Here is a 24,637-nt window from a genome sequence, read left to right on the forward strand (position 1 = left end):
TGCCTGAAAAATCCCATGGACAGAGGAGCCTGGTAGGCTGCAGTCCATGAGGTCGCAAAGAGTCGGACACGACTGAGCGACTTACCTTTCACTTTTCACTTTCATGCATTGGAGAAGGAAATGGCAACCCACTCCAGTGTTCTTGCCTGGAGAATCCCAGGGATGGGGGAATCTGGTGGGCTGCTGTCTATGGGGTCGCACAGAGTCAGACACGACTGAAGCGACTTAGCAGCAGCAGCCGCAGCAGCAGCAGCAGCAGAGATTTACATAAAAAGTATTTCTGTGGTTTGTCTTATTTTGCTCAAAATTATATATTATTTGGATTCATCCATGATGACGTGTGTAGCTCTAGTTTTCCATGTGTGTAGCTGTTCATTTTCCTTGTTGAATAGTAATCCAGAACCTGAATATACCATATATATATATACATATGTGCATATACATATGTTTTAAAATTCTTGGCTTTTGTTGTTATGATGATCTCTATCCCCTGGAGAAGGGAATGGCAACCCACTCCAGTATTGTTGCCTAGAGAATCCCATGGACAGAGGAACTTAACGGGCTACACTCCGGGTTGAAAAGAGTCAGACATGACTAAGCAACTCACACACACACACTACACATACTTATACATGTTTCTTGATACACATGTGCAGTTTTCTCTAGATATGCACCTAGAAGTAAAATTGCTAGGTTGTAGGGTATGTTCATGTTCAATTTATTACATGGGTAGCAAAATATTTTCTAAAAGATTGCCTCAGTTTACATTCCCATCAGCATTATCAGAGAGCTAACTGCTGTATGTCTTTGCCAACACTTAGCATTGCCACGCTTTTAAACTCATGTCTTTCTGATGAGTATATAACTGTATCTCATTGTTTTATTTTGCATTACTAATAATGTTGAATAATCTATTAGTGTTTATTGTCATTTGCATTTTCTTTGTTTTGAAGTTCCTGTTCATCTTCCCACACCTATTTTTCTACTAAATTGACTTTTCTTATTGATATATAGAAGTTCTTTATATATTTGAATGATGTATTAAATTTTGTTTTGTGGCCTGCCTTTTCATTCTTTTAATGTTCTGAAATGAAGAAAAGTTTATAACTTTAATACAGCCAAATTTATTATCTTTTTCCTCTATGGATTATGATCCTTGTGCTCTACTTAAGAAATCCTTCCTTGAAATCCTGAGATTACAAATATTTTCTATACTACCTCCTATAAGCTTTATATATATATTTTTTCACATGTAATCTTTAATCACCTTGTAACTGATTTTTACGTATATTATGTAGTAGGAGCTCAATTTAATTTCTTTTCTATTTGGTGCCCAATTGTTGCAACATGAAATGACAAACAACTTGTCTCAAAATGACCCCAGAAGTTCTTTATAGCTACTTGGGACCCAAGAACGGGTTCTCATCCTATGGGCTTTACCTAAATCTAATCGGTAGCTCATTCCAGTGACAAAGGCTGCAACTTCTCACACTGGGATCCCAATCAGATGTTTGTTAGACTGGTTTATATTGTTCCATGGCTCTTAGATCCTCTGTTCTGGTGTTTTCCTTCAAACTTGTTGTTTTTTCTCCTGGTGTTTCAGTTTGGAAATTTTCTCTCACCTATCTTCAAATTCATAAATCTTTCCTCAGCTTTGTTGAATCTACTGACAAGTACATAGAATACATTACTCATTTCTGTTAACAGTGTTCCTATTTCTCACATTTCCATTTGATCCTTTTGTATGGTTTCCATCTCTCTGCTGAAATTCTTATCTGTTCAGGCTTGTAATCTCCCATGTGGCCCACCTTTCCCTAACCTTTAACATATTAGTCATATTAGTCATAGTTATTTAAAATTATCTATTAACAGTTTCAACTTCTGGGCATTCTGTGTCTCACTGTGTTAATTGCTTTGTCCCCTGACTATGAGTTTTTTTCCTTGCTTTATAAGTTTTGACTGAATGCTGAATTTCTTGTTTGAGGTAAATATGTTTGTGCCAGAAAATGGGCATGTCTTTTCTGTTAGACAGTTGGTGTGTATGTATGTGTGTGTGTCATTAATCAACTCAGTTTGAGTTTTATTGTTGCTATGGTTACCTTCAGTACATCAATGGTTTCAAAATTCTCTAGTGTTATTTTGTGCTTTTGCAGGTGTCAGAGGTTTTTCCCTTAAATTTCCCCCTCTACTTTCAGTTTTTGCCTCCCTGTGTGTCTGCACAGTACCACAAGACTCTATGCTCTTGCTTTTCTCCAGCTGATTTCCATTGCTTGTTTTTTGGTACTCGCTGGCCTTGTAGTGGGGGAGTAGTGGAGTTTTTCTGTTGTCCTGCTCCAGGCTTAGTCTTAGGCAGGTCCTCTATGTCTCCTCAGTCATTCTCCTCCTCCTTTCCAGGGCAGTCCACTTTGTCCACTATATCTTTGGAAGGTTTTGTGCAAGACAATTTTGTGCCCCTTCTCCAATAGCATGATATCTCTAATAATCTGGGTCTCTGCCTCCTTTCTGCCCCAAGAGTAGAAGCCTACTTCTCTTATCTTTATGCTACACCCAGTAAGTCTTCACTTGTGCCTTGAGGGCAATCAGCAAAGTTTGCTGCCTCTATCCCAATACCTGTGTGTGTGTGCTCAGTTGCTCAGTCATGTCCAAATCTTTGCACCCCAATGGACTGTAGCCCACCAGGTTCCTCTGCCCATGGAATTTTTCAGGCAAGAATACTGGAGTGGGTACCATTTCCCACTCCAGGGGATCTTCCTGACCCTTCCTGACCCAGGTATCAAACGCACATCTCTTTTGTCTCCTGCTTTGGCAGGTGGATTCTTTACCCCTAGTGCCATCTGGGAAGCCTAGACCTTCATTCTGCAGAAAAGAAGGTTCTGCATGGAGCTCGATACCTTTCCTACAGTGATGGCTGCTCCCTTTCTCCAAGACTGCATCACTGAGAAAGTATTCCTCTAGTCTCCTGTTCTGCTCTTTTTCTTATGAACACATAGTATAAGTTTATAAAGAAGAATCTGTGAGCTGTGTGAACTCCTCTTGTGTCTGTGGCTCCCAGGGGTTTTATATTCTAGTAATAGCCCACATTTATCTGTTAGCAATTTAAACATAATTTCTAACATCAGCTTGTATGGAATCTGGCATTTCACCATATTCTGCCACAGGGGAGCCAATGCTCATGTTGTCTCTCCTCTGAAGTTCCTGTCTTTCCTCGGATGTCAGGCTACTTCGTTGTGATGGGATCTCAGCTCTCTAATGGGTTCAAGAAAACCTACGTTTTTGTTGTTTATCTGTTTTTTCTCATTCTTAGTGTGTGATTGATATATTCCAGTTTTCTACATTTTATGCAAAAGTGGAATATATACATGCACACAGTATATACATATATATTGATATATATATTACATATAAAAAATATTCAGTAGTTCTTAACCATAGTAATTTTCTTTTTGCCATTCAGAGAACATCTGGCTATGTCTGAAGACACTTATCATGATGGGGACATTCTATGATTTTCAAAGCCAGAGATACTGCTAAGTATGGTACAAGGCATGAACAGCCCCCCACAACAAATGATTATCGACCAAAAATGTCTGTAGTGACAAGGTTGAGAGACCTTGATAAATACATACATACAGAAAATATTTTTATTATTGTTCACATCTAAATAGCTTGTAGTTTTGATTATGGTTAATTTTCCAGAACATTGGTTTGTTTAGAAATGTTTTTCTTAATGGTTATTTTTTGTTACTCATGTTTAGCTCAATTGCATGTGGTCAGAGGATGTGCATTACTCCAATCCTTTGAAGTGCGTCAGTGTGTTTTATAGTATAATATTGGTTCATTTTAAGAAATGTTCTATGTGTGCCTACAAAGAATGTGTCCCTTTGATCAAGAATGTTAATCATGTTTGATTCTTACATATCAATTTTTTCAGTCTATTTGTTCTATCAATTACTGATTGTAATTAATTATAATTAATGTTGAAATATCCCCTAGCCATGGCTAAAAAACACTTTATACATTTTGAGGCTATGTTTTTAAATGTTTATACAATGAAAATATTTTATAGATTTTTCCTGTATTAAAACTTTGATCATCATGAAGTCATCTTTTTTTATATCCAGTAATGTTTTCTGCTTTATAGTCAATTTCATCTGATAATAATTCATCTAGACTAGTTTTCCTCTGTAATCTTAGTAATTAGCACAGACATACTTTTTTCATCAACATTTAAGGTTAATTTCTGTCTCTCATGGACAGAGGAGCCTGGCAGGCTGCAGTCCATAGGATTGCTAAGAGCAGGACATGACTGAAGTGACTTAGCAAGCATGCACAAAGTTAATCTCTATCTTTATTCAATTCGATAACCATACAAGAATTCTAGTACACTTTAACACCATTTATGTTCTCCAATTTATGTAATATTTTTGATAGGTATTTAAATTCTGTTTTCTCTTTGAATCACATACTACTTTTTAATTACATTTATTATTTTTTTATACAATGTTTGTTCAAATTTACCCTCTCAATGTTTGCCCATCTGAGATCACTTTTGGTTTGCTAAAGTATGTTCTTTAGAATTTCCTTTAGTAAGAGACTGCTGTTGACAAAAACCTCTTAAAGAGTTACATTCTATACAGACATACAGAGGGGTGAAAAAAGCTTGCATGTCTTCTCCCCTCATCTGTTTAATTTTGAAACTTGTTAGGCAAGCTTTTTTTTTTTTAACCTCTCTCTTTGTCTCTCTGGGAGTCTGAGACTGCATAGGATGTAGCTCCTCGGTAGGCCCAACTTTAGGATGGGAGGGTCTTCCATAGACTACTCATATTAAGTAGGCCATGGATTTTGTCTTCTGTTCCCATTTTTCCGTGAGGCCATGAAAAGCAAAGCTCAGTTTCACTCTGTGGGTTAAATGTTCTCAAGACAAAAGCTAGCAGCAGTACTCTCTTTATCACTTTAGGTTCTTATTTATATTAGTTCCTGGTCCTATGAATTTCTATATTCTTACCATCTTATTGCTATATTTAAGATTTTAAAGTACATAATCCTGAATTTATGGTTGTTTTTGATGGATGGTAAATACAGAAGATGAGATGATTGGATGGGATCACTGACTCAATGGACATGAGTTTGAGCAAACTCAGGAAGACAGTGAAGGATGGGGAGGCCTGGCATGCTGCAGTTCATGGGCTGACAAAGAGTTGGACACGACTTACTAACTGAATGACAACAACAATCCTGAATTTATGGTTGTTTTAGATGGATGGTAAGTACAGATAACTAGCTTGTCACATTGCTGAAGTGGAAGTATATTCACACATTGCCAAAAGACAATTAAGTCTGCCAGTGAAACTGGTATCATTGTAAATGATACGAATACAGTATATTTGAAATAGTATATACATTCAGATAAATTTTAAATTGTTATATACTTGGTTCAAATAGGTGATAATCTGGATACATTTTGCATTTTCATTTTCAATTTTTAAATTAAATTTTAAATAAAAATTGTCTAAGAATAAAATACAAAATTTCCTGTGTACAAAAATTGTTCTTCCATACTTACAGTATAATCTTTCATTGAGATGATTAAGGGACTGCAGGATCTTTTGTTCTTCAGCTGATAGTGCACAGATGTTAAATTGCTGCATTTTATTTAAATCCAGATTTGTTTGCTGTAGCTGCTTGCTATTCATGACAGTTAGAATCTCATCCTCAGGCACTGAAGCTTTCACTAGATTTTCAGCCATCAAAAATTCAGAAGTACTGCCTGAAACTACAGAAATTTTATATTAACTATTCTTTGATCCCTTTTTGTCTTTGGGATCTCTCCTTATACATAACTGACATGCCTGTATGTATTAATTTTACAAACAGAAACCCAGTAAGTCTTTTGTTACTTTGCATTTTATTTATCAAGGTCTTCTATATCTAGCATTTTCCCATCCCTAATTAAAAAACAGATACTCAAAATGATGGCAGTGAGGTAATAAAAGTTCATAGAGTGTTTAACTAAGGAAAAAATACATTATGTATATGTAGATTATTTCTGTGTTGTTTTTATTATTCATTGGTAGAATAAAGAGACGAAGTAGATTGTCTTATAATAGCAATTATGATGATAAGAGAAAAGGAACTTACAGAAACTGTAGAAAATTAGATGATCAGCTGGACAGAACTGAAAGCTTAGAAACTGACCAAATAAAAAACCATATGACTAAAGAAGGATCAAATACTTCAAAGAAGATGAGTCTAATAACTTAGCTTGTTGCTTATAAAATAAGCACTTTGGAGTTTCACTTCACATCGTCTATTTAAACAAATTTCAAAGGAATTAAAGAGTTAAATTTAATGAATCAAATCATTAAAGTAATCTAGAGGAAAAAGAAACATTTCTAACTTTCTTCATTGGAAAGTGTCTTTGGTAATGCACAAATCACTACAACAAAACCAAAGACAAATTTTTAAAGGTTGGTCTTCCCTAATAGATTTTAAATTCTGAAGGCCAAGACTTTTATATGTTTGGTTAATTATTATGTATCCAAAATATTCAGTTGCAGGCAGGAAATTAGCTCTCAATAATTATTTCTTAAATGAAAAAATGTAAAGTAAGACTTCTATATGTGAAAATAAAACATAAGTGGAATAAAATGCACATAATAAAGTAGTAAAAACATTTGTAACTAGCATAAGGATCAGAATCCTTGATATTTAAAGAGTTTGCAGAAATGAGTGAGAAAATACTAAAACTCCAATATTTATAGGAAAAAAGAATATGAAGAAATAATTCACTAAAATAAATATACATACAGAAACAATTAAGCTTATTATTAGTAAAAAGGTACTCAAATAAAAACTAATAACACACCATTTCTCTGTCATATATGCAAATAATAGATGTGATATTTACCTCAAGTTCACATACACCCCAGAAGAATTTTGAATAATACTTTTCATGAAAATGCTACAGGAATTTATAAAAAAAGCCACAACAAAATTTATTTCCTTTGACCTAGTACCCACTCCAGTGTTCTTGCCTGGAGAATCCCAGGGACAGCGGAGCCTGGTGGGCTGCCGTCTATGGGGTCGCACAGAGTCGGACACAACTGAAGAGATTTAGCAGCATTAGCAGCAGCAGTACTCATTTAATACACAGAGTTTCATTCAATAAATATTAGTTGGGTGCCAATTAAGCCAGGTACTCTAATTTTAATTCTGGGTATATAAATATGGAAATCACCAAATAGGAAAAAATCGGATGTAGAAAGATGTTCAATATATTATTATTTAGAACAAATAACAACTGGCAACAGTCTAAATGTGCAGGTTAAGATGAATTCAGGTCCTAATTGGTGGTGTAACAGTCATGTGATATGTAAGAACTTTGGAAAATATGTATAAGAACAACAGAAAAGAAATCATTGGGAACAAAGCTAAGAGGAAAATGTTTAAATTAAAACATACCTTCTTCAATATTAGAAGTACCCCTTGTAGTTTGTTTTGGTTCACTTGAACTTAGCTGGATATTTTGTCCAAAATTCTATAAAAATAGAGTATTAAATCAGAATATAATTCCATATTTAAAATTAGTGATATATATTGGCTTAAAAATTTTATTTGCAGTTTTTATTTTCAATTATCACTATTCATATAATACATATTTCCTTTTTTTGGGGAGCAGAAATTAAGAATTACTGGAATAAGCCCTTTCTAACTAAATGGCTTACCTGATAGCTCAGTAGGTAAAGAATCTGCCTGCAGTGCAGGGCACCCCTGTTTGATTCCTAGGTCAGGAAGATTTCCTAGAAAAGGGATACACTACCCACTCCAGTATTCTTGGGCTTCCCTTGAGACTCAGCTGGTAAAGAATCCACCTGCAATGCGGGAGACCTAGGTTCGATCCCTGGGTTGGGAAGATGCCCCAGAGAAGGGAAAGGCTACCCACTCTAGTATTCTCGCCTGGAGAATTCCATGAACCGTATAGTCCATGAGGTCCCAAAGAGTCGGACACAACTGAGTAACTTCCACTTTCATGGTAACTAAGGATTAGAAAAATGTTTTATGTCAATTTTGGTACATTTTCAGATTGCAATATCATCTCAGACATTTGTAAGAGGGAGGTAAGGTGGGTGTTAATCTAAAGTATTAACTAAAGGAAAGGTAAAAAATTACCCTAAGGCTAGTTTATCATTGTAAGGGTAGGTGACAATTACTAACCAGAAGTCTCTGATTGTGGCTTTATGCCAAAGATAAGCAAGCATCTTAGATGACAATAATTAAAAAAGAAACATCTGCCTCAATGCTGCGCAGAACTGGGAAATAAGAAATATCAGAGCTCTGGCAACTAGCATTTCCATTCAACACTCTCGAGTGATACCAACTCTCTTTCCCTGGATATGGTCTGCTTTGATTCCTTACTCTTGTTCTGTTCCACTTTAAGAAATGATTCTTAGATAAAGTTGCCTGGCTATCACTATACCTAGCCTTTGTTCAGTCTAACTAAGAGTAACTGAGGCAGGTTTCTGCAAAAACCCTGCTTCAATAGCTCTCATAGCCTTGCCTGATCTCCATTATAGACTTGAGACAACCTGGACTGAGACCATGAAACAAAGTGGCAATTGTGCTTTTTAAAATGTTTCATTGTGTTGGAGAAGACTCTTGAGAGTCCCTTGGACTGCAAGGAGATCCAACCAGTCCATACTAAAGGAGATCAGTCCTGGGTGTTCATTGGAAAGACTGATGCTAAAGCTGAAACTCCAGTATTTTGGCCACCTGATGTGAGGGGCTGACTCATCTGAAAAGACCCTGATGCTGGGAAAGATTGAGGGTAGGAGGATAAGGGGACAACAGTGGATGAGATGGTTGGATGGCATCACCGACTCAATGGACATGAGTTTGAGTAAACTCCGGGAGTTGCTGATGGACAGGGAGGCCTGGCGTGCTGTGGTTTATGGGGTCACAGAGAGCTGGACACGACTGAGTGACTGAACTGAACTGACCTCTTTTAGATTCTCTGCACAGAGAAGTAGTGGTTGGGAAAAATCCAGTGTGATAAAATACATTTCCTAATAACAAGGTGATAAGAGCCAGTGCTATAGTAACTGAATTCTTGTTTACCCTCTTGAGTGAAAACAAAACCAAACTCAACCCCAAACCAAAAATCAAAACAAAACAATAGGGATGAAAAAAATTAAACTTCAAAACTTTGTTTTGAGTCAGGAAACACTGACCTGTTTTAAAGCTAACGAGACTTTTGTAGATGTGTAAGTGGAGTGAAAGACGTGTATGTGAAAGCGGAAGTGGAACTTCTGAGAAGAATAGAAACGGTCTCTAAAGGCAGCAGGATAGAATGCAAAGGAGCAACACACAGAAGAACAGAAAAAGACACAGGAAAACAGATGAATTTAGAGAGGACAATAGGAATGGCATTTAAAATTCAGTTTGTTCATTTTTTTGTTATAATAACTATACATTACTTATAAATTTAATATAGATTGATAAAAATAAAGAAAAAATAAAGAAAAAAATTTGTTCACTTTAGAGATTTTGAGATGTTTGATATGGAAGTTAAAAAGGAAGGACTTATTAGGTATTATTCTATTTGTAATCAGGAAGTTGTATTTATAATTAAGTACTATGTTTGTTATTAAACAGTAAAAATGTACTGGTAATGTGACAGGATTATTTACATAAATAAAAAAAGTAATGATTCGTTTTGCTAAATCATGATTGATTGTTCTCCATACTAATAACTAGCCATATAAAAATTAATAGTTCCTACAATATTTAAACAATAAGACATTCTACCTTTAACTTGAAATACAAATTTTTCATAAAACATTCTATTTTCAATTCTATTAAAAATCAGAGGTGGCATTTAATGCTATTCACTCATAGGTTTTAAAAAATATTTTAAATACAATCCTTGGATCAAATTAGACCTCTAGAAAATGTTATATTTAGGTCACATTTACTTAGCTCTCACAGAATCACCTCTACTAACTTTTAAATCCACATTATTATGCTTCTGACCTTTACTGAAGGCCTCTATTTCAAACAGCACAGGAAACTTCTTGTTTATTTGTTGCTGACTTTTAATAGGAATATATCTATTATGAACTTCAAGGTCCTGTATGAGCCTCAGTGATATAAACAAAGTCATTATCGATCCCTGAGAACAATGCAACACTCTATTTTCCTTCTTGGCATGTCTTCCATGAAGTTCAGGTTCAAGGAGGACATTTAAACACACTGGAACTATATTAGTCTTTATGATAAGCACATTGCTTTATTTTCTACAGCTCTGGTTTACTTTTCTTTTTTCCCCTTTTTAAATGTATAGCTAAATATTAATATTGTTGTGAATAAATTCAGCTTTTCCCCAGAGCTGACTATAAATAATAACAAATAAAATAATGTGATTTCTTAAGCTTGCTTTAAAATATTCATTAGTAACTGATCATTTAGGCAAACTAGAATATAGCATTTACATATAGTACAATAAGCTCCTAGCATAGAGTTCCAGTGCTTCACAATGGCTTTGGCTATATCATTTATGTTGTGGAACAGTTTGCAGGCAGAGCACAGACCTTTAAGAACATTCTGTTTTCCAAGCAATTTTTCACTACTGAATAGAAATGTCTACTAATGCTGTACTTACATTCATCTGCTCACTGTACTTCTGTCCTACAGATCCAGGGTTTTGTCTTTTTTGCTCTAAAAGACTTTTGTGCTTATTTTTGACACTTCGTTTTCTTCTTGTAACACTAGAATCTTAAACAAATACCACGACAAAGTCAAAATTTACATGAGTAGACAGTATATATCCACTGTAAACTTCCAAGTTACCTTCAAACATCACAGAAAACCCTAAGTTTCATTCATTCAGTTGGCAAGCTTTTATTGAACTTCTCTTACATGTACTCTGCATGACACAGGTACCATAAAGATTTAAACAACATTTCTGCTTTTGAGGGGTCTATAGTTTAGAGCAGTGACCTCTAAAGTGTTGTGGCAGAACACCAGGATATGCAAAATAAATCACTGTTGCATAGGAAGAACATGTCAAAATTTCATTTTCTATTATCTAAAAATTAGAAATTTAAAATTTACTGTGGTAAAACATGATTGATACTGGCACCCTTGTGAGTTTGCAAGGTAGATGCATATAGTATGCATACAAGGTATGCACATTGCTCACAGTAAACAGTTATCTTGGAGGAAGTGCACAGGTTCTAAGTGTGTGAGGTTGGCAGTGTTATCTTCATTAGTGTTCTTTTGTGTCCTTCAATGCACTGAATTTTATGTGTGCCCTGGATTTATGGATATTTCATAGTATATGAATGAATCTTGACAAAGTGGAAAAGAGGCTAAAATGACTTTTGTAGGGCTTTTATTGTATATGTAAAGTTTTATTATTACTTTACTTATTATTTTTCCTATGACTAATTAAAAACATAGTCTTGCAAAATCATAAAGACAATACTAATAACGCAAGAACAGACGAATAAGAAAGAGCTGATACACATCTTATTCTCATTGCAAAGTCTTTGCCACATAACAATTACAGTATAGTTATATTATAACAAAGGATCACAAATCTAAAAATTGTAAAAAATAACAATAAACCTCACTCTGTGTATTACGCCTTGAGATATCTAAGGATGGTATATAGAATGAAGTCATCATAATTGATAAGACATTTGAAACTAACCATTTAAGAAATTATTAATACTATATGAGAATTTTACATGTTAATATGTAAAATTATTTTTATAAATATTTAAAAATGTATGATTTATAAGCTACAAAATATAACAATTATTTTAAAAGTCTGTATTTCATCCTTGTCTCAGTTAAAAATTTTTTCTATTTCTGGCTAAGGTGCTTAATGTATATATTAGTAGAGTAATATGTGTGTATGGTATATATGTATGTGATATTTGCTCAACATTTTTGTTAGTGGTGGTACAATAAAAACTCTTGCAGTATTCCAGAAGAATGGATGTAAATTTAAATGGATTATTACAGTAAAGTGAATAAACTGTATGTGAAATTGTAACAGAATTAAGTGAAAACACAGAGCCTTGATGAGAATCAAGAAAGCTTTCATAGAGGTTATGTTTAAGCTTGGTCTTAAAGGAGTAGTAAGCCTCCAAGTATAAGGATCTTTGAATCAAAAGGAACATTATGTTCTAAAGTACAAAGTAACAAATATACATAGTTAATAAGATTCTTGGACTGAAAGGTGGAAAATTCAATGACTGTGTATATAAGCACACAAATATCTTGGGAGTGTATATGTGTGCTTCTGTCATACAGGTTTAGGTAGGAAAAAATATACAAATATTTTTAGCTGAAATTGTGTTACTGAAAGAACACAGATATTTATGCTACCATAGCTAATTATCTGTATATTTTCTCTATATAACATATATATATATAATTATATACATGCTGCTATACATCACTATAAGTAAATATCTATATCTATATAACAACAAAGACATAAAAGCTTTCAAATTTCAAGAAAGCTGGCTAGTAACTGAACATCTGACTTTTTAGAGTAAGAAATACTAACATAATTTTAGCTAATGTGTTGAACATTTATAGTTGCCCAGGCCTTGTTCTATACTATAGGCACTATTATCATCACTATTTTTATAGATAAAAAAACTGAGGCACAGGCAAGGGTTAGTAACTTGCTCAAGGTCACAGAGCCAGTAAAGGACAAAGATGAGATTTAGCTCAAACAATCTCTAAAATCTAGATATATAGCTCTTACTCTCTATGCTAGTAATTTTGATTTGACTGTGTATCATAGAAAGATATCTTCCATTGTAACCTGTGATGCACATATAGCTTTGTGAACCATATTTACTCTTACAATACACAGTGCCCTCAGGTAGTTTTTACTCTAGAACATTCTACAATTATATTTCATTAAAAATTTCTGGTTACTACTCATTAACTGATTTATAACCTGCTAATGAGTCATGACCTATAGTTTAAAATACACTGTATTATATTTATTCTAATATGGGGATGCTAAATATGTTAAATGCTAGATATGTTACATGTTAATAGCTTATAGTGAGATAATTTGGGTACCAATAAAGTTTTAATACTGTTTATTAAGCTTGGATTGTCTTCAAAATCTTGCAAAGTCCCCATTTTCCTATTTTTGAACAGCTCTAAAAATATCTTCAGCTGAAGAAGCAGAAATTGAATGGTTCTATAAAGACCTCCAAGACCTTTTAGAACTAACACCCAAAAAAGATGTCCTTTTCATTATAGGGGACTGGAATGCAAAAGAAGGAAGTCAAGAAACACCTGGGGTAACAGGCAAATCTGGCCTTGGAATACAGAATGAAGCAGGACAAAGGCTAATAGAGTTTTGCCAAGAGAACACACTAGTCATAGAAAACACCCTCTTCCAACAACAAAAGAGAAGACTACACATGGACATCATCAGATGGTCAACACCAAAATCAGATTGATTATATTCTTTGCAGCCAAAGATGGAGAAGCTCTATAGAGTCAGCAAAAACAAGACCAGGAGCTGACTGTGGCTCAGATCATGAACTCCTTGTTGCCAAATTCAGACTTAAATTGAAGAAAGTAGGGAAAACCGCTAGACCATTCAGGTATGACCTAAATCAAATCCCTTATGATTTAGGAATACAGTGGAAGTGAGAAATAGATTTAAGGGACTAGATCTGATAGATAGAGTGCCTGATGAACTATGGACAGAAGTTCGTGACATTGCACAGGAGACAGGGATCAAGACCATCCCCAAGAAAAAGAAATGCAAGAAAGCAAAATGGCTCTCTGGGGAGGGCTTACAAGTAGCTGTGAAAAGAAGAGAAGCAAAAAGCAAAGGAGAAAAGGAAAGATATATGCATCTGAATGCAGAGTTCCAAAGAATAGCAAAGAGAGATAAGAAAGCCTTCCTCAGCGATCAATGCAAAGAAATAGGGGAAAACAATAAAATGGGAAAGACTAGAGATCTCTTCAAGAAAACTAGAGATACCAAGGAAACATTTCATGCAAAGATGGGCTCGATAAAGGACAGAAATGGCATGGACCTAACAGAAGCAGAAGATATTAAGAAGAGGTGGCAAGAATACATACACCGAAGAACTGTACAAAAAAGAGCTTCATAATCATGATGGTGTGATCACTCACCTAGAGCCAGACATCCTGGAATGTGAAGTCAAGTGGGCCTTAGAAAGCATCATGAACAAAGCTAGTGGAGGTGATGGAATTCCAGTTGAGTTATTTCAAATCCTGAAAGATGATGCTGTGAAAGTGCTGCACTCAATATGCCAGCAAATTTGGAAAACTCAGCAGTGGCCACAGGACTGGAAAAGGTCAGTTTTCATTCCAATCCCAAAGAAAGGCAATGCCAAAGAATGCTCAAACTACCACACAATTGCACTCGTCTCACATGCTAATAAAGTAATGTTCAAAATCCTCCAAGCCAGGCTTCAGCAATACATGAAACGTGAACTTCCAGATGTTCAAGCTGGTTTTAGAAAAGGCAGAGGAACCAGAGATCAAATTGCCAACATCTGCTGGATCATGGAAAAAGCAAGAGAGTTCCAGAAAAACATCTACTTCTGCTTTATGGACTATCCCAAAGCCTTTGACTGTGTGGATCACAAGAAACTGTGGAAAATTCTGAAAGAGATGGGAATACCAGACCACCTGACCTGCCTCTTGAGAAACCTATATGCAGGTCAGGAAGCAACAGTTAGAACTGGACATGGAACAACAGACTGGTTCCAAATAGGAAAAGGAGTACATCAAGGCCGTATTTTGTCACCCTGCTTATTTAACTTATATGCTGACTACATTTTGAGAAATGCTGGACTGGAAGAAACACAAACTGGAATCAAGTTTGCCGGGAAATATCAATAACCTCAGATATGCAGATGACACCACCCTTATGGCAGAAAGTGAAGAGGAACTAAAAAAAGTGAAAGTGGAGAGTGAAAAATTGGCTTAAAGCTCAACATTCAGAAAACAGAGATCATGGCATCTGGTCCCATCACTTCATGGGAAATAGATGGGGAAACAGTGGAAAGAGTGTCAGACTTTATTTTTTGGGGCTCCAAAATCACTGCAGATGGTGACTGCAGCCATGACATGAAAAGACACTTACTCCTTGGAAGGAAAGTTACGAGCAACCTAGACAGCATATTGAAAAGCAGAGACATTACTTTGTCAACAAAGGCCATCAAGTCAAGGCTCAAGTCAAGGCTATGGTTTTTCCTGTGGTCATGTGAAAGTTGGACTGTGAAGAAGGCTGAGCACCGATGAATTGATGCTTTTGAACTGTGGTGTTGGGGAAGACTCTTGAGAATCCCTTGGACTGCAAGGAGATCCAACCAGTCCATTCTGAAGGAGGTCAGTCCTGGGTGTTCTTTGGAAGGAATGATGCTAAAACTGAAACTCCAGTACTTTGGCCACCTCATGGGAAGAGTTGACTCATTGGAAAAGACTCTGATGCTGGGAGGGATTGGGGGCAGGGATTGGGGGATGACAGAAGATGAGATGGCTGGATGGCATCACTGACTCGATGGACATGAGTTTGGGTGAACTCCGGGAGTTGGTGATGGACAGGGAGGCCTGGGGTGCTGTGATTCATGTGGTCACAAAGAGTAGGGCATGACTGAGCAACTGAACTGAACTGAACTGAAAAATATCTTAAATGAAAATTAACTTGGTTACATGCCTGCTGTATCAATAATTCTTCTCTTCCTTCAGCCTGTTAATAAATCTTCTGGAGGCAAGATCTACCAATACTTTTGTACTTTCTTGATTTGTACCATAATTATTTGCCTTTGATTGTTCTTTGTGTAGATGTTCAGTTTTGTGGATTATAGATTGATCCAAAGAACAGATGAAAATTTATGCTTAAAACTGTTCATGTTTTGTTCCATTCACATACATGAACTTAAATACTATTATATTTACTAATTAATATAATAGCTGAGAATATAGGTACTTTTGCAAAAGTAACATAGTTTGTACTGGCATCTCTCGCCAAATTTCTTGTCTCATATGAAAATTCTAAATATGATAGAATTACTACCAAAACTCAAAATAAAGCTACTAATCTTTAGGAAAGTATTACATATTTTAAAATTTATAGTGTTGTTAATTAAAACAAGGGGAAATTCTGGAGACATTCATGAAATTATAAGTTTGGAAGAGATCTTAGATGTTAATTAGTTCAACCTCTTACTCGTAAATCTAAAGTACTCAGAGGTGGACAATCAACCTGTGCTTGAATGCTTAAGTGATGAGGAGCCACTTCCCCATGGGGTACCTTCCTCAGTTGTTGGTGGTATTAGCTTAAATTCTTCCTTATGCTGAGCTGAAAACATCTTTGCACATTTTACCCCTTCACTTAGTTCTGTTTCCTCCTTTTTTTACATAATAAACCTTCAAACATTTGTACAGAGCCTGTACATATCTCTCTGGCTTGAGCTCCTTTAACTGGTCTTCAGAAACAACCCCTCCTTCCAGAGTTCTGGCTTACTCTAGTTTGTTTATATACAGCTCTTAAAATATATAGCTTAAAATAATGTAGACTATTGAAGTACTTCCAAAGATCTGGTTATTATTGCCTAAAATTATATTAAGTTTCTAACAGATATAGTAAAGTTTTCTTTTTTGTTTAGTTTTGTCTTGATTTTTTCTTTTCTTAAAGAAAAATTGTCAATATAGATATCTTGCTTCTGTAAAAAAAAAAAAAAGCCAAACTAGATAGATAGAAGCAAAATGCAAAAAAAAAAAAAAAAGACCACACAAATCACAAAGTGGCAGAAAATATATGCAATACATATAACTGATGTTGAATCCTAGAATATATTCATATAAGGAACTTTTATCAATAAGGAAGAAAAACTCAGTACCCAAGAGCAGACATTTCACAAAAAAGGAAATGCAAATTGTGCATAAACATATGAAAAATGCTCAATTCATTAGTAACTAGGGCAATGCAAACTGTTATAATTAGACACCATTTCTCATCCATACCTTTGAAAATATTAAAAAGTTCTACTACTGGAGGTTTAGTGAGCATGTAGTAAAGGCACTCTCATTTATTGCTTTGGAAAATAATTTGGCATTACCTGTAGCAGTATACTTAACCTGGCTGAAATACACATATCCAGCAACATGTGTATAAGGAGATGTACAAAACTGTTCCTAGAAGCACTATTCATAAAGGCAAGAAACTGAAAGAACCCACACGGCCAGGAGTAGGAAAATGAAAAATTTCCATAGACTGTAATACAGCAATTTTAATGAAATGCAATACAAAACAAGCACAAATGAAGTGTAGCTAAACTAATCAATAATAATGAATCCAAAACACAAATTGAAAAAAAGCAAATCATAGAGGTATATAGATGAAATGGTTCTATTTATATGAGTTACAAAACTAAAGCAAAACTAAATAATATATTGTTTGAGATATATTTATATATGGTAAAATTATACAGAAAAGCATGGAATCATTTACACAATTCTATATAGTGTCATTTTGTAAGAGAGAAAAGGGATGGAACTAAGGCGAGGTATGTGAGATTTTAACAGTACCAGTGATTTTCTATTTTTGAAACTGGGCATTGGTTTCTTTTATTATTAGTCTTTAACTTGTTCTTGTATATTATGTACATTATTTTGTATGTAAGATACATTTCACAATTGAGAGACTTAAAAAAGTATATTGAATTGTAGAGAGGGAAGGATAAATTGGGAGACTGGGATTGATAAATACACACAACTATATATAAAGTAGATAACTGAAAACGACCTATTGTATAGCACAGAGAACTCTGCTCAATACTTTGTAACGGCCTATGTGGGAAAATAATTTTTTTAAAAGTGAATATATGTATAACAGATTCATTTTGCTGTATACCTGAAACTAAAACAACAGTGTAAATCAACCATACTCCAATAAAAACATTTTAAAAATTGTATTGAATGCATATACATGACTATAGTTATCTCTACTAAACCATAGTTTTTTAGTTTTGGTTTATCACTTCAACTGGTAAAGATGATTTTAAATCTTCATGCCATTATTCATTTGATTAATGACTTTTTTGTTACTCTGTACTTTTGACAAACTGTGTTAGATGAATGTACTATTTTAAAAATGTGTATCACTGAAAAATTTGTGGTTATTCAGAGTTTTAAAAATTAATTTATACTCTTCAGCCTTAGTGAAATATTGACAATGTAACATATTTAAGTTTAAGGTATACAATGTGATTAGTAGGTAACATATGTATTTCAAAATAATTGCCACGATAAGATTATCTCCATCTTCTTACACAGAGAGGTATTTTTGTTGTTTTTGTTTTTTAATTACAAGCATAATAGCTAAGTAATTAAGAGCAGAGATAATAGAGACAGAATGCTGAATTTTAACCCTGGCTCTGCCATTAGTCCTAGTCATGTGACTTACACACGTTATTAGCTCTCTCACTGCTTCATTCTCCTCGTTTATAAGATGGGAGTATTATTATTCACTCACAGTTATTGAGAGAATTAAACTTGTTTCCACACGTAAAGTGGTTACAATAGTGACTGGCACATAGTAAATGCTATCTAATTTATATCTAGAATAATTTGCTTCAGTATCTCTAATTACATTTCTGATCTCATGAAAACTAGATTTATTCTAAGGTAAGAATAAATTCAGCTGCAATACAACATTCTGGCTCTGCTTTGAACTACTTGTGTCTTCTTTGGCTATATAATCTCATTGTGTGTATCAGTTTCCTCATCCATAAAGTATGGGAGCTAAGCTCAATTGTATCTTTGATCTTTTCTAATCAAAATTTTGATTCCTTGAAGGTATTTTTAACACTCCCTGGAGAAGAAAACAAAGCATTCTTTTTGAAATCAGATTTCAAAGTATTTAGTATGTCAACATCATTTGGATTTTTAAAAAACTGAAGCACAGCTGCCTATAGAAACATGTGCAAATTTTAAGTATTCAGGTAGACATACCCAAATGGCACAGACACCCAAGTCAAGAAATAGAACATTACTACCACTGAAAAAGCTTTCCTTCTTACCTGTTTCCATATAACCCCATCCATGGTTTTACCTATTCTTCAACCTGATAGAAATGGAATATAATATGCATTTTTATGACTGGCTTCTTTTGCACGATATCCTGGTATGAGATTTAGTCATGCTACTGTTTCTTAGTAGTGGCTGATTCATTTTTTATTATGGTATTACACTCATTGAATAACTTTTACTTTACATATTATAGCACTGAAGAACATTTGAGATCATGCTAGATTATGGCTATAAAACTGCTATGAAAGTTCTGGTACATATCTTGTGTTTTACACATGAATGAAATTCACACACACACACACACACACACACACATCTGCTGGTCTGGAATTGCTGAGTCATAGGATATGCATATATTCAAATTTAGTAGATGTGACCTTCCAGGCATCACACATCCTTCTTAACAGCATTGTAGTTTAAAAATTTTAGTCCTTCAGATGTAATTTTATCTAATTATTTTAATGTGAATTCTTCTGAGGACTGAGGCTGAAGTTTTACATATGTTAATTGACCATTTGATAAGCCTGCTTTATGAAAAGCTAATTCAAATATACTGACTTTAAAATAAATTGGTGTGATGGTTTTTTTGATATGTCACCTGTCTACAGTCCCCAGTTGTTCAATTAGGCACTAATGTATTGCTGAGAAGGTTGTAGATATTATTAAAGTCTATTATCAGTTTGCTTTAAGTAATGGAGATTATCCTAGATAACCCATGTGAACTTGAGTCAATTAAGTCAAAGGCCTCAAAGGTAAGTCTTTTTTGAGAGAATACAAAATTCTGCCTGTGAATGGCAAATTTCATATATTTACTGTGAGTTTCTGCCCTTCTTCCTGGCCTGCCTTAAAAATTTCGTACTTGCTTAGATTTCCTGTTCCCCATATTTATGTAAGCCAATCTGTTGTAATAAACAATATATCTTACTGGTTTTGTTTTGTTGGTTCAAACATGACTCATATAACTATGATGTCTTTTTCTTATTGATCGTAGGAGTTCTTTATATATTTTGGATATGAACTCTTTGTTGGTATTATGCATTATAAATATCTTAGTTTGCCTTTTCAGTATTTTAATGGTGTTTTGGATGAAACAGTTTCAGTCTTATCCTTAATGGTTAGTGCTTTTTATGTCTATGTAAAAAAATCTCTTCCCATCCCAAAGTCATAAGCCCATTCCCTGTATTATCTTCTAAAAGCATTTCTTTTTCACTTTCCATATTCATATATACAGTTCACTTGGAATTGATTTTTGTGTATGGTGTGAGCTAAGAGTCATTTTACTAATTCCATAAAATCATTCAATTGACTCAGTACCATTTAATAAAAAGACAAGTACTTTTTCCCTGCTATGCAGTACCATCTTTGCCAAAAATCAAGCATTCAAATATGAGTCTGTTTTTAGACTGTATTTTATTCCACTGATGTAAAACATCTGGTGCAAAAAGCATATTGCAATCAGAAAGAAGAATGTAAATTAAATTACTGATTTTAGAATTAAGGAAGTTATTGATGTTAACCCAGTCCAAAGTATGACAAAGGGAATGGGTACTTGAGGCAGAAATAGTACAGAAAATCACTAGAGGTGAGAAAGGATTGAGAGAGATCAGGGCTTTGGATCGTTCACTCACATGAATGCTGAGTCACCAAAGCAAAGACTTTTCCAATAAAGGAAGACAATTGGAGAAAGCAATGGCACCCCACTCCAGTACTCTTGCCTGGAGAATCTCTCGGACAGAGGAGCCTGGTGGGCTGCAGTCCATGGGGTTGCTAAGAGTCGGACACGACTGAGAGACTTCACTTTCACTTTTCACTTTCATGCATTGGAGAAGGAAATGGCAACCCACTCCAGTATTCTTGCCTGGAGAATCCCAGGGACAGAGGAGCCTGTTGAGTGCCGTCTATAGGGTCACACAGAGTCAGACACGACTGACGCGACTTAGCAGCAGCAGCAGTGAACTAGATATCAAAGTCATCTTCAGGGGAGAATGACTTGAAAGGTCAGGAGTTGGTACCTTTGAATGGCTTGGGTCTCATGGAAGAGTTTTTACTGAAAGTTTTGCTGGAGAGTTTTGGATATGCTAACAGAGAGCAATACATCATCCATAATTGTCAACTCTGGGTACACTGACTATGAGATTAAAAATGCCCTAGCAAACAGCAGAGTAGGAAAAAATGAATAGATGCTCACAGAACTATAATTCATGGGCTTTCCAGGTGGCACTAGTGGTAAACAACCAGCCTGCCAACACAGGAGACATAGAGATGCGGGATCGATCCCTGGGTTGGGAATATCTCCTGGAATAGGAAATGACAACCCACTCCAGTATTTTTGCTTGGAGAATCTCTGTGGATAGAGATCCTGTGGATAGAGGATCCTGGCAGGCTACAGCCTACGGGGTTGCAGATTCAGATACGAAGTGACTTAGCCCTGAGAACTATAATTCAGTATTAACAAGGGGTTCACTTGAAATGTTTAATATTTAAAACAGTTTTAAAAAATGTTTGAATGACTGAACATACAAAGTTTTGTTAGTATTAGATTTTCTAAGTATAACTACAATAATAAGAAGTATAGAAATAAACAACAAAACAGCATGGTACTGGCACAGAAACAGACAGATCAACTGAACAGAACAGAGAGCCGAGAAATAAACCGACCCACTATGGTTAATTAACCTATGACAATTAACCTTTTCTCCTTTTCAATGGAGAAAAGACAGTCTCCTCAATATTGGTGCTGGGACAACTGGACTGCTAAGTGTAAAAGAAAAAATCAGAATAGTCTCTAACACAGTGTACAAAAATAAACTCAAAATGGATTAACGATCTAAATATGACTGGAAATCATAAACTCCTAGAAGAAAACATAAGTGTAACACTCTTTGACAGAAATAATAGCAATATATTTTTTTAGATTTGTCTCCTAAAGCAAGGGAAATAAGATAAAAAATAAATAAAATCCAGTTAAACTTAAAAGCTTTTGTACAGCAAAGGAAACCATCAACAAAACAAAAAGACAACCTCATGAATAGGAGAAAATGCTTGTAAATTATATGACCAATTGTTGTTCTTGTTCAGTTGCACAGTTATGTCTGACTCTTTGTGATAAGGGGTTAATATCTAAAATATGTAAACAGCTCAGATAACTCAATAGCAAAAAAATAATAACCCTATTAAAAAAAAAAACAAAACAGGCAAAAGACCTAAATAGACATTTCTCCAAAGAAGACATACAGATGACTAACAGGCACACGAAAAGATGCTCAATATCACTAATTTTAGAGAAATGCATATCAAAACCACAGTGAGGTATCATACCAGTCAAAAGTGTTATCATTACAAAGTCTACAAAAAATAAATTCCAGAGAGGGTGTGGAGAAAAGGAACTCTTCTATACTGTAGGAATGTAAATTGGTGCAGTCACTATGGAAAAGGGCATGAAGCTTCCTCAACGAACTAAAAATAAGGCTACTGTATGATCCAACAATTCCACTCCTTGACATATATATGATGAAAATGAAAACACTAATTTAAAAAGCTATGTGCACCTCAATGTTCATAGCAGCATTATGTACAATAGCCAGGTTATGGAAGAAATGCAAGAGCTCATCAACAGATGAATGGATAAAGATGTGGTACACCCACCCCCCCCACACACACACACCCACCCCCCCACACACACAGAGGAATATTATTCAGTCATAAAAAAGAATGAGATTCTGCCATTTGCAATAACCTGGACAAACTTAGAGAATATTATGCTTAGTGAATGAGGTAGACAGAGAAGAAAAACACTATTGTTATCACTTTCTTGCAGAATCTAAAAAAATAAGACATATGAAGAGGTGAAGTCGCTCAGTTGTGTCCGACTCTGCGACCCCGTGGACTGTAGCCTACCAAGCTCCTCCGCCCATGGGATTCTCCAGGCAAGAATACTGGAGTGGGTTGCCATTTCCTTGTCCAGGGGATCTTCCCGACCCAGGGATTGAACCCAGGTATCCCGCATTGGAGGCAGACGCTTTAACCTCTGAGCCACCAGGGAAGAAAGTATATAACAAAACAGAAATGGACTCACAGTATAGAAAACAAGCCAGTGGTTACCAGTGAGAAGTGGGAAGGGGGAACAGGCAAGATAGAGGTACGGAATTATACAACCTACTATGTAAAATACAGATAAGCAACAAGCATATATTGTACAGTAAAGGAAAATATAGCCATTAGCTTTTAATAACTTTAAATGCAAGTATAATCTATAAAAATATTAAATCACTGTGAGGTATACTGGAAACTACTATGATATTGTAAATCAACTATACTTCAATAAAAACAAAGCAATGAACAAAAAAGTATGGATATATATAATTTCAATATTTCTCTTTAAAAACATGGCTAAAAATATTAAAATTTTCCAATATTTCTTATACAAAGGCCCCTACTTTGATTATATGTTAGAAAAATATTTGTTTCTCAGATTATATATACAATATGTATTTTTTCTTTTATCAGAGAATGAGAATATAATTTTCATATATTTTTATATTTATGCTATTGGGAAACTATATTTCTTAGTGCTTTTTCTGATCATCTCAGACATATGCTTTCTTAATAATTATATTTATTACATAGCTTTAGTCCCATAGCTTTAGTATGGGACTAGGAGTCATAGATATTTGGATGAAAATACTACTTTTGCTATTTATTGATAATAGCTCTTGACTTTTGGCAATTCTATTTCCTTCTTTGCAAAATGAGGTTTTAAAAAATATGTATTTGTTAGGATTGCTGTGAGGTTTAAATGAGATAATATGTATAAAGCGCTTATTACTATAATTGGCAAAGAGTAGAAATTCACAACAGTTAACTATCATAATTTATTTATCAAAATTTCCTTTAAAATATCAAATCTACATGATGCTTTCATTTTTTGGAAGCAGTGTGAAAACTAAAGTTACACTGTGAAGTGGCTGGATAAAAAGAAAGCAAAACCTTTAGTGAGAGAAATAATATTTAAAAATCTAGTTTAAAACTAGAGTCTTTGCATTTAGTTTCCCATCTGCTAACATGGCCTGTATCCATTCAGTTTAAGAAAAGTTTGGGTGCTTAATAAGTGCCAGGCACTGTTAAAATCTGGGGATAAGGTAAAGAAGTCAAAAAAATTCCCTTGTTCTTAAAATCTCATGGTCTAATTGAAGAAAGGTGTAAATATTAAACTAACTCTCACTTTATATCTTAATATTTATTCATACCTTTGGGCAAAGAAAGAGTTGCTTTTCTGATTTTTTTCTCAAATCTTATGTATTTCTGACTAGTCATCTGATTTCTACTAGTAGAAAAATGTATGGGCCTATAGTCCATTCCTTTAGAGGAAAGTAGCTTCATGAAGAGTCAACCAGGCCTACTAAGGGCAATGGCATAACACAGAGAACTAATTTTCAAAAATGTTTTAAGGAATTCTATATTTTTTTCCTTCATATGAAACCTTCCATACATAGCCAATTAAAACAGAGCTGCCCCTCTTTTGGAA

The 24,637-nt window shown here is 34.7% G+C and overlaps 1 protein-coding gene across 4 annotated transcripts in view; it reads right to left on the reverse strand.

Annotated features, from left to right (window-relative positions):
• Nucleotides 1–24,637, reverse strand: part of CEP126 (centrosomal protein 126) — a 140,540-nt gene that overhangs the window by 34,087 nt on the left and 81,816 nt on the right. For all 4 annotated transcript variants that reach the window (XM_069554810.1, XM_069554811.1, XM_069554809.1 and 1 more), the window contains 3 exons: nucleotides 10,658–10,770; nucleotides 7,462–7,537; nucleotides 5,564–5,773 (listed from right to left, as the gene is read on the reverse strand). In XM_069554810.1, the coding sequence (XP_069410911.1) occupies nucleotides 5,564–5,773; nucleotides 7,462–7,537; nucleotides 10,658–10,770 (399 nt within the window). The remainder of the gene's footprint in view (nucleotides 1–5,563; nucleotides 5,774–7,461; nucleotides 7,538–10,657; nucleotides 10,771–24,637) is intronic.

The sequence above is a fragment of the Ovis canadensis genome, chromosome 15 (genome assembly GCF_042477335.2).
Source record: "Ovis canadensis isolate MfBH-ARS-UI-01 breed Bighorn chromosome 15, ARS-UI_OviCan_v2, whole genome shotgun sequence".
Taxonomy (NCBI): domain Eukaryota; kingdom Metazoa; phylum Chordata; class Mammalia; order Artiodactyla; family Bovidae; genus Ovis; species Ovis canadensis.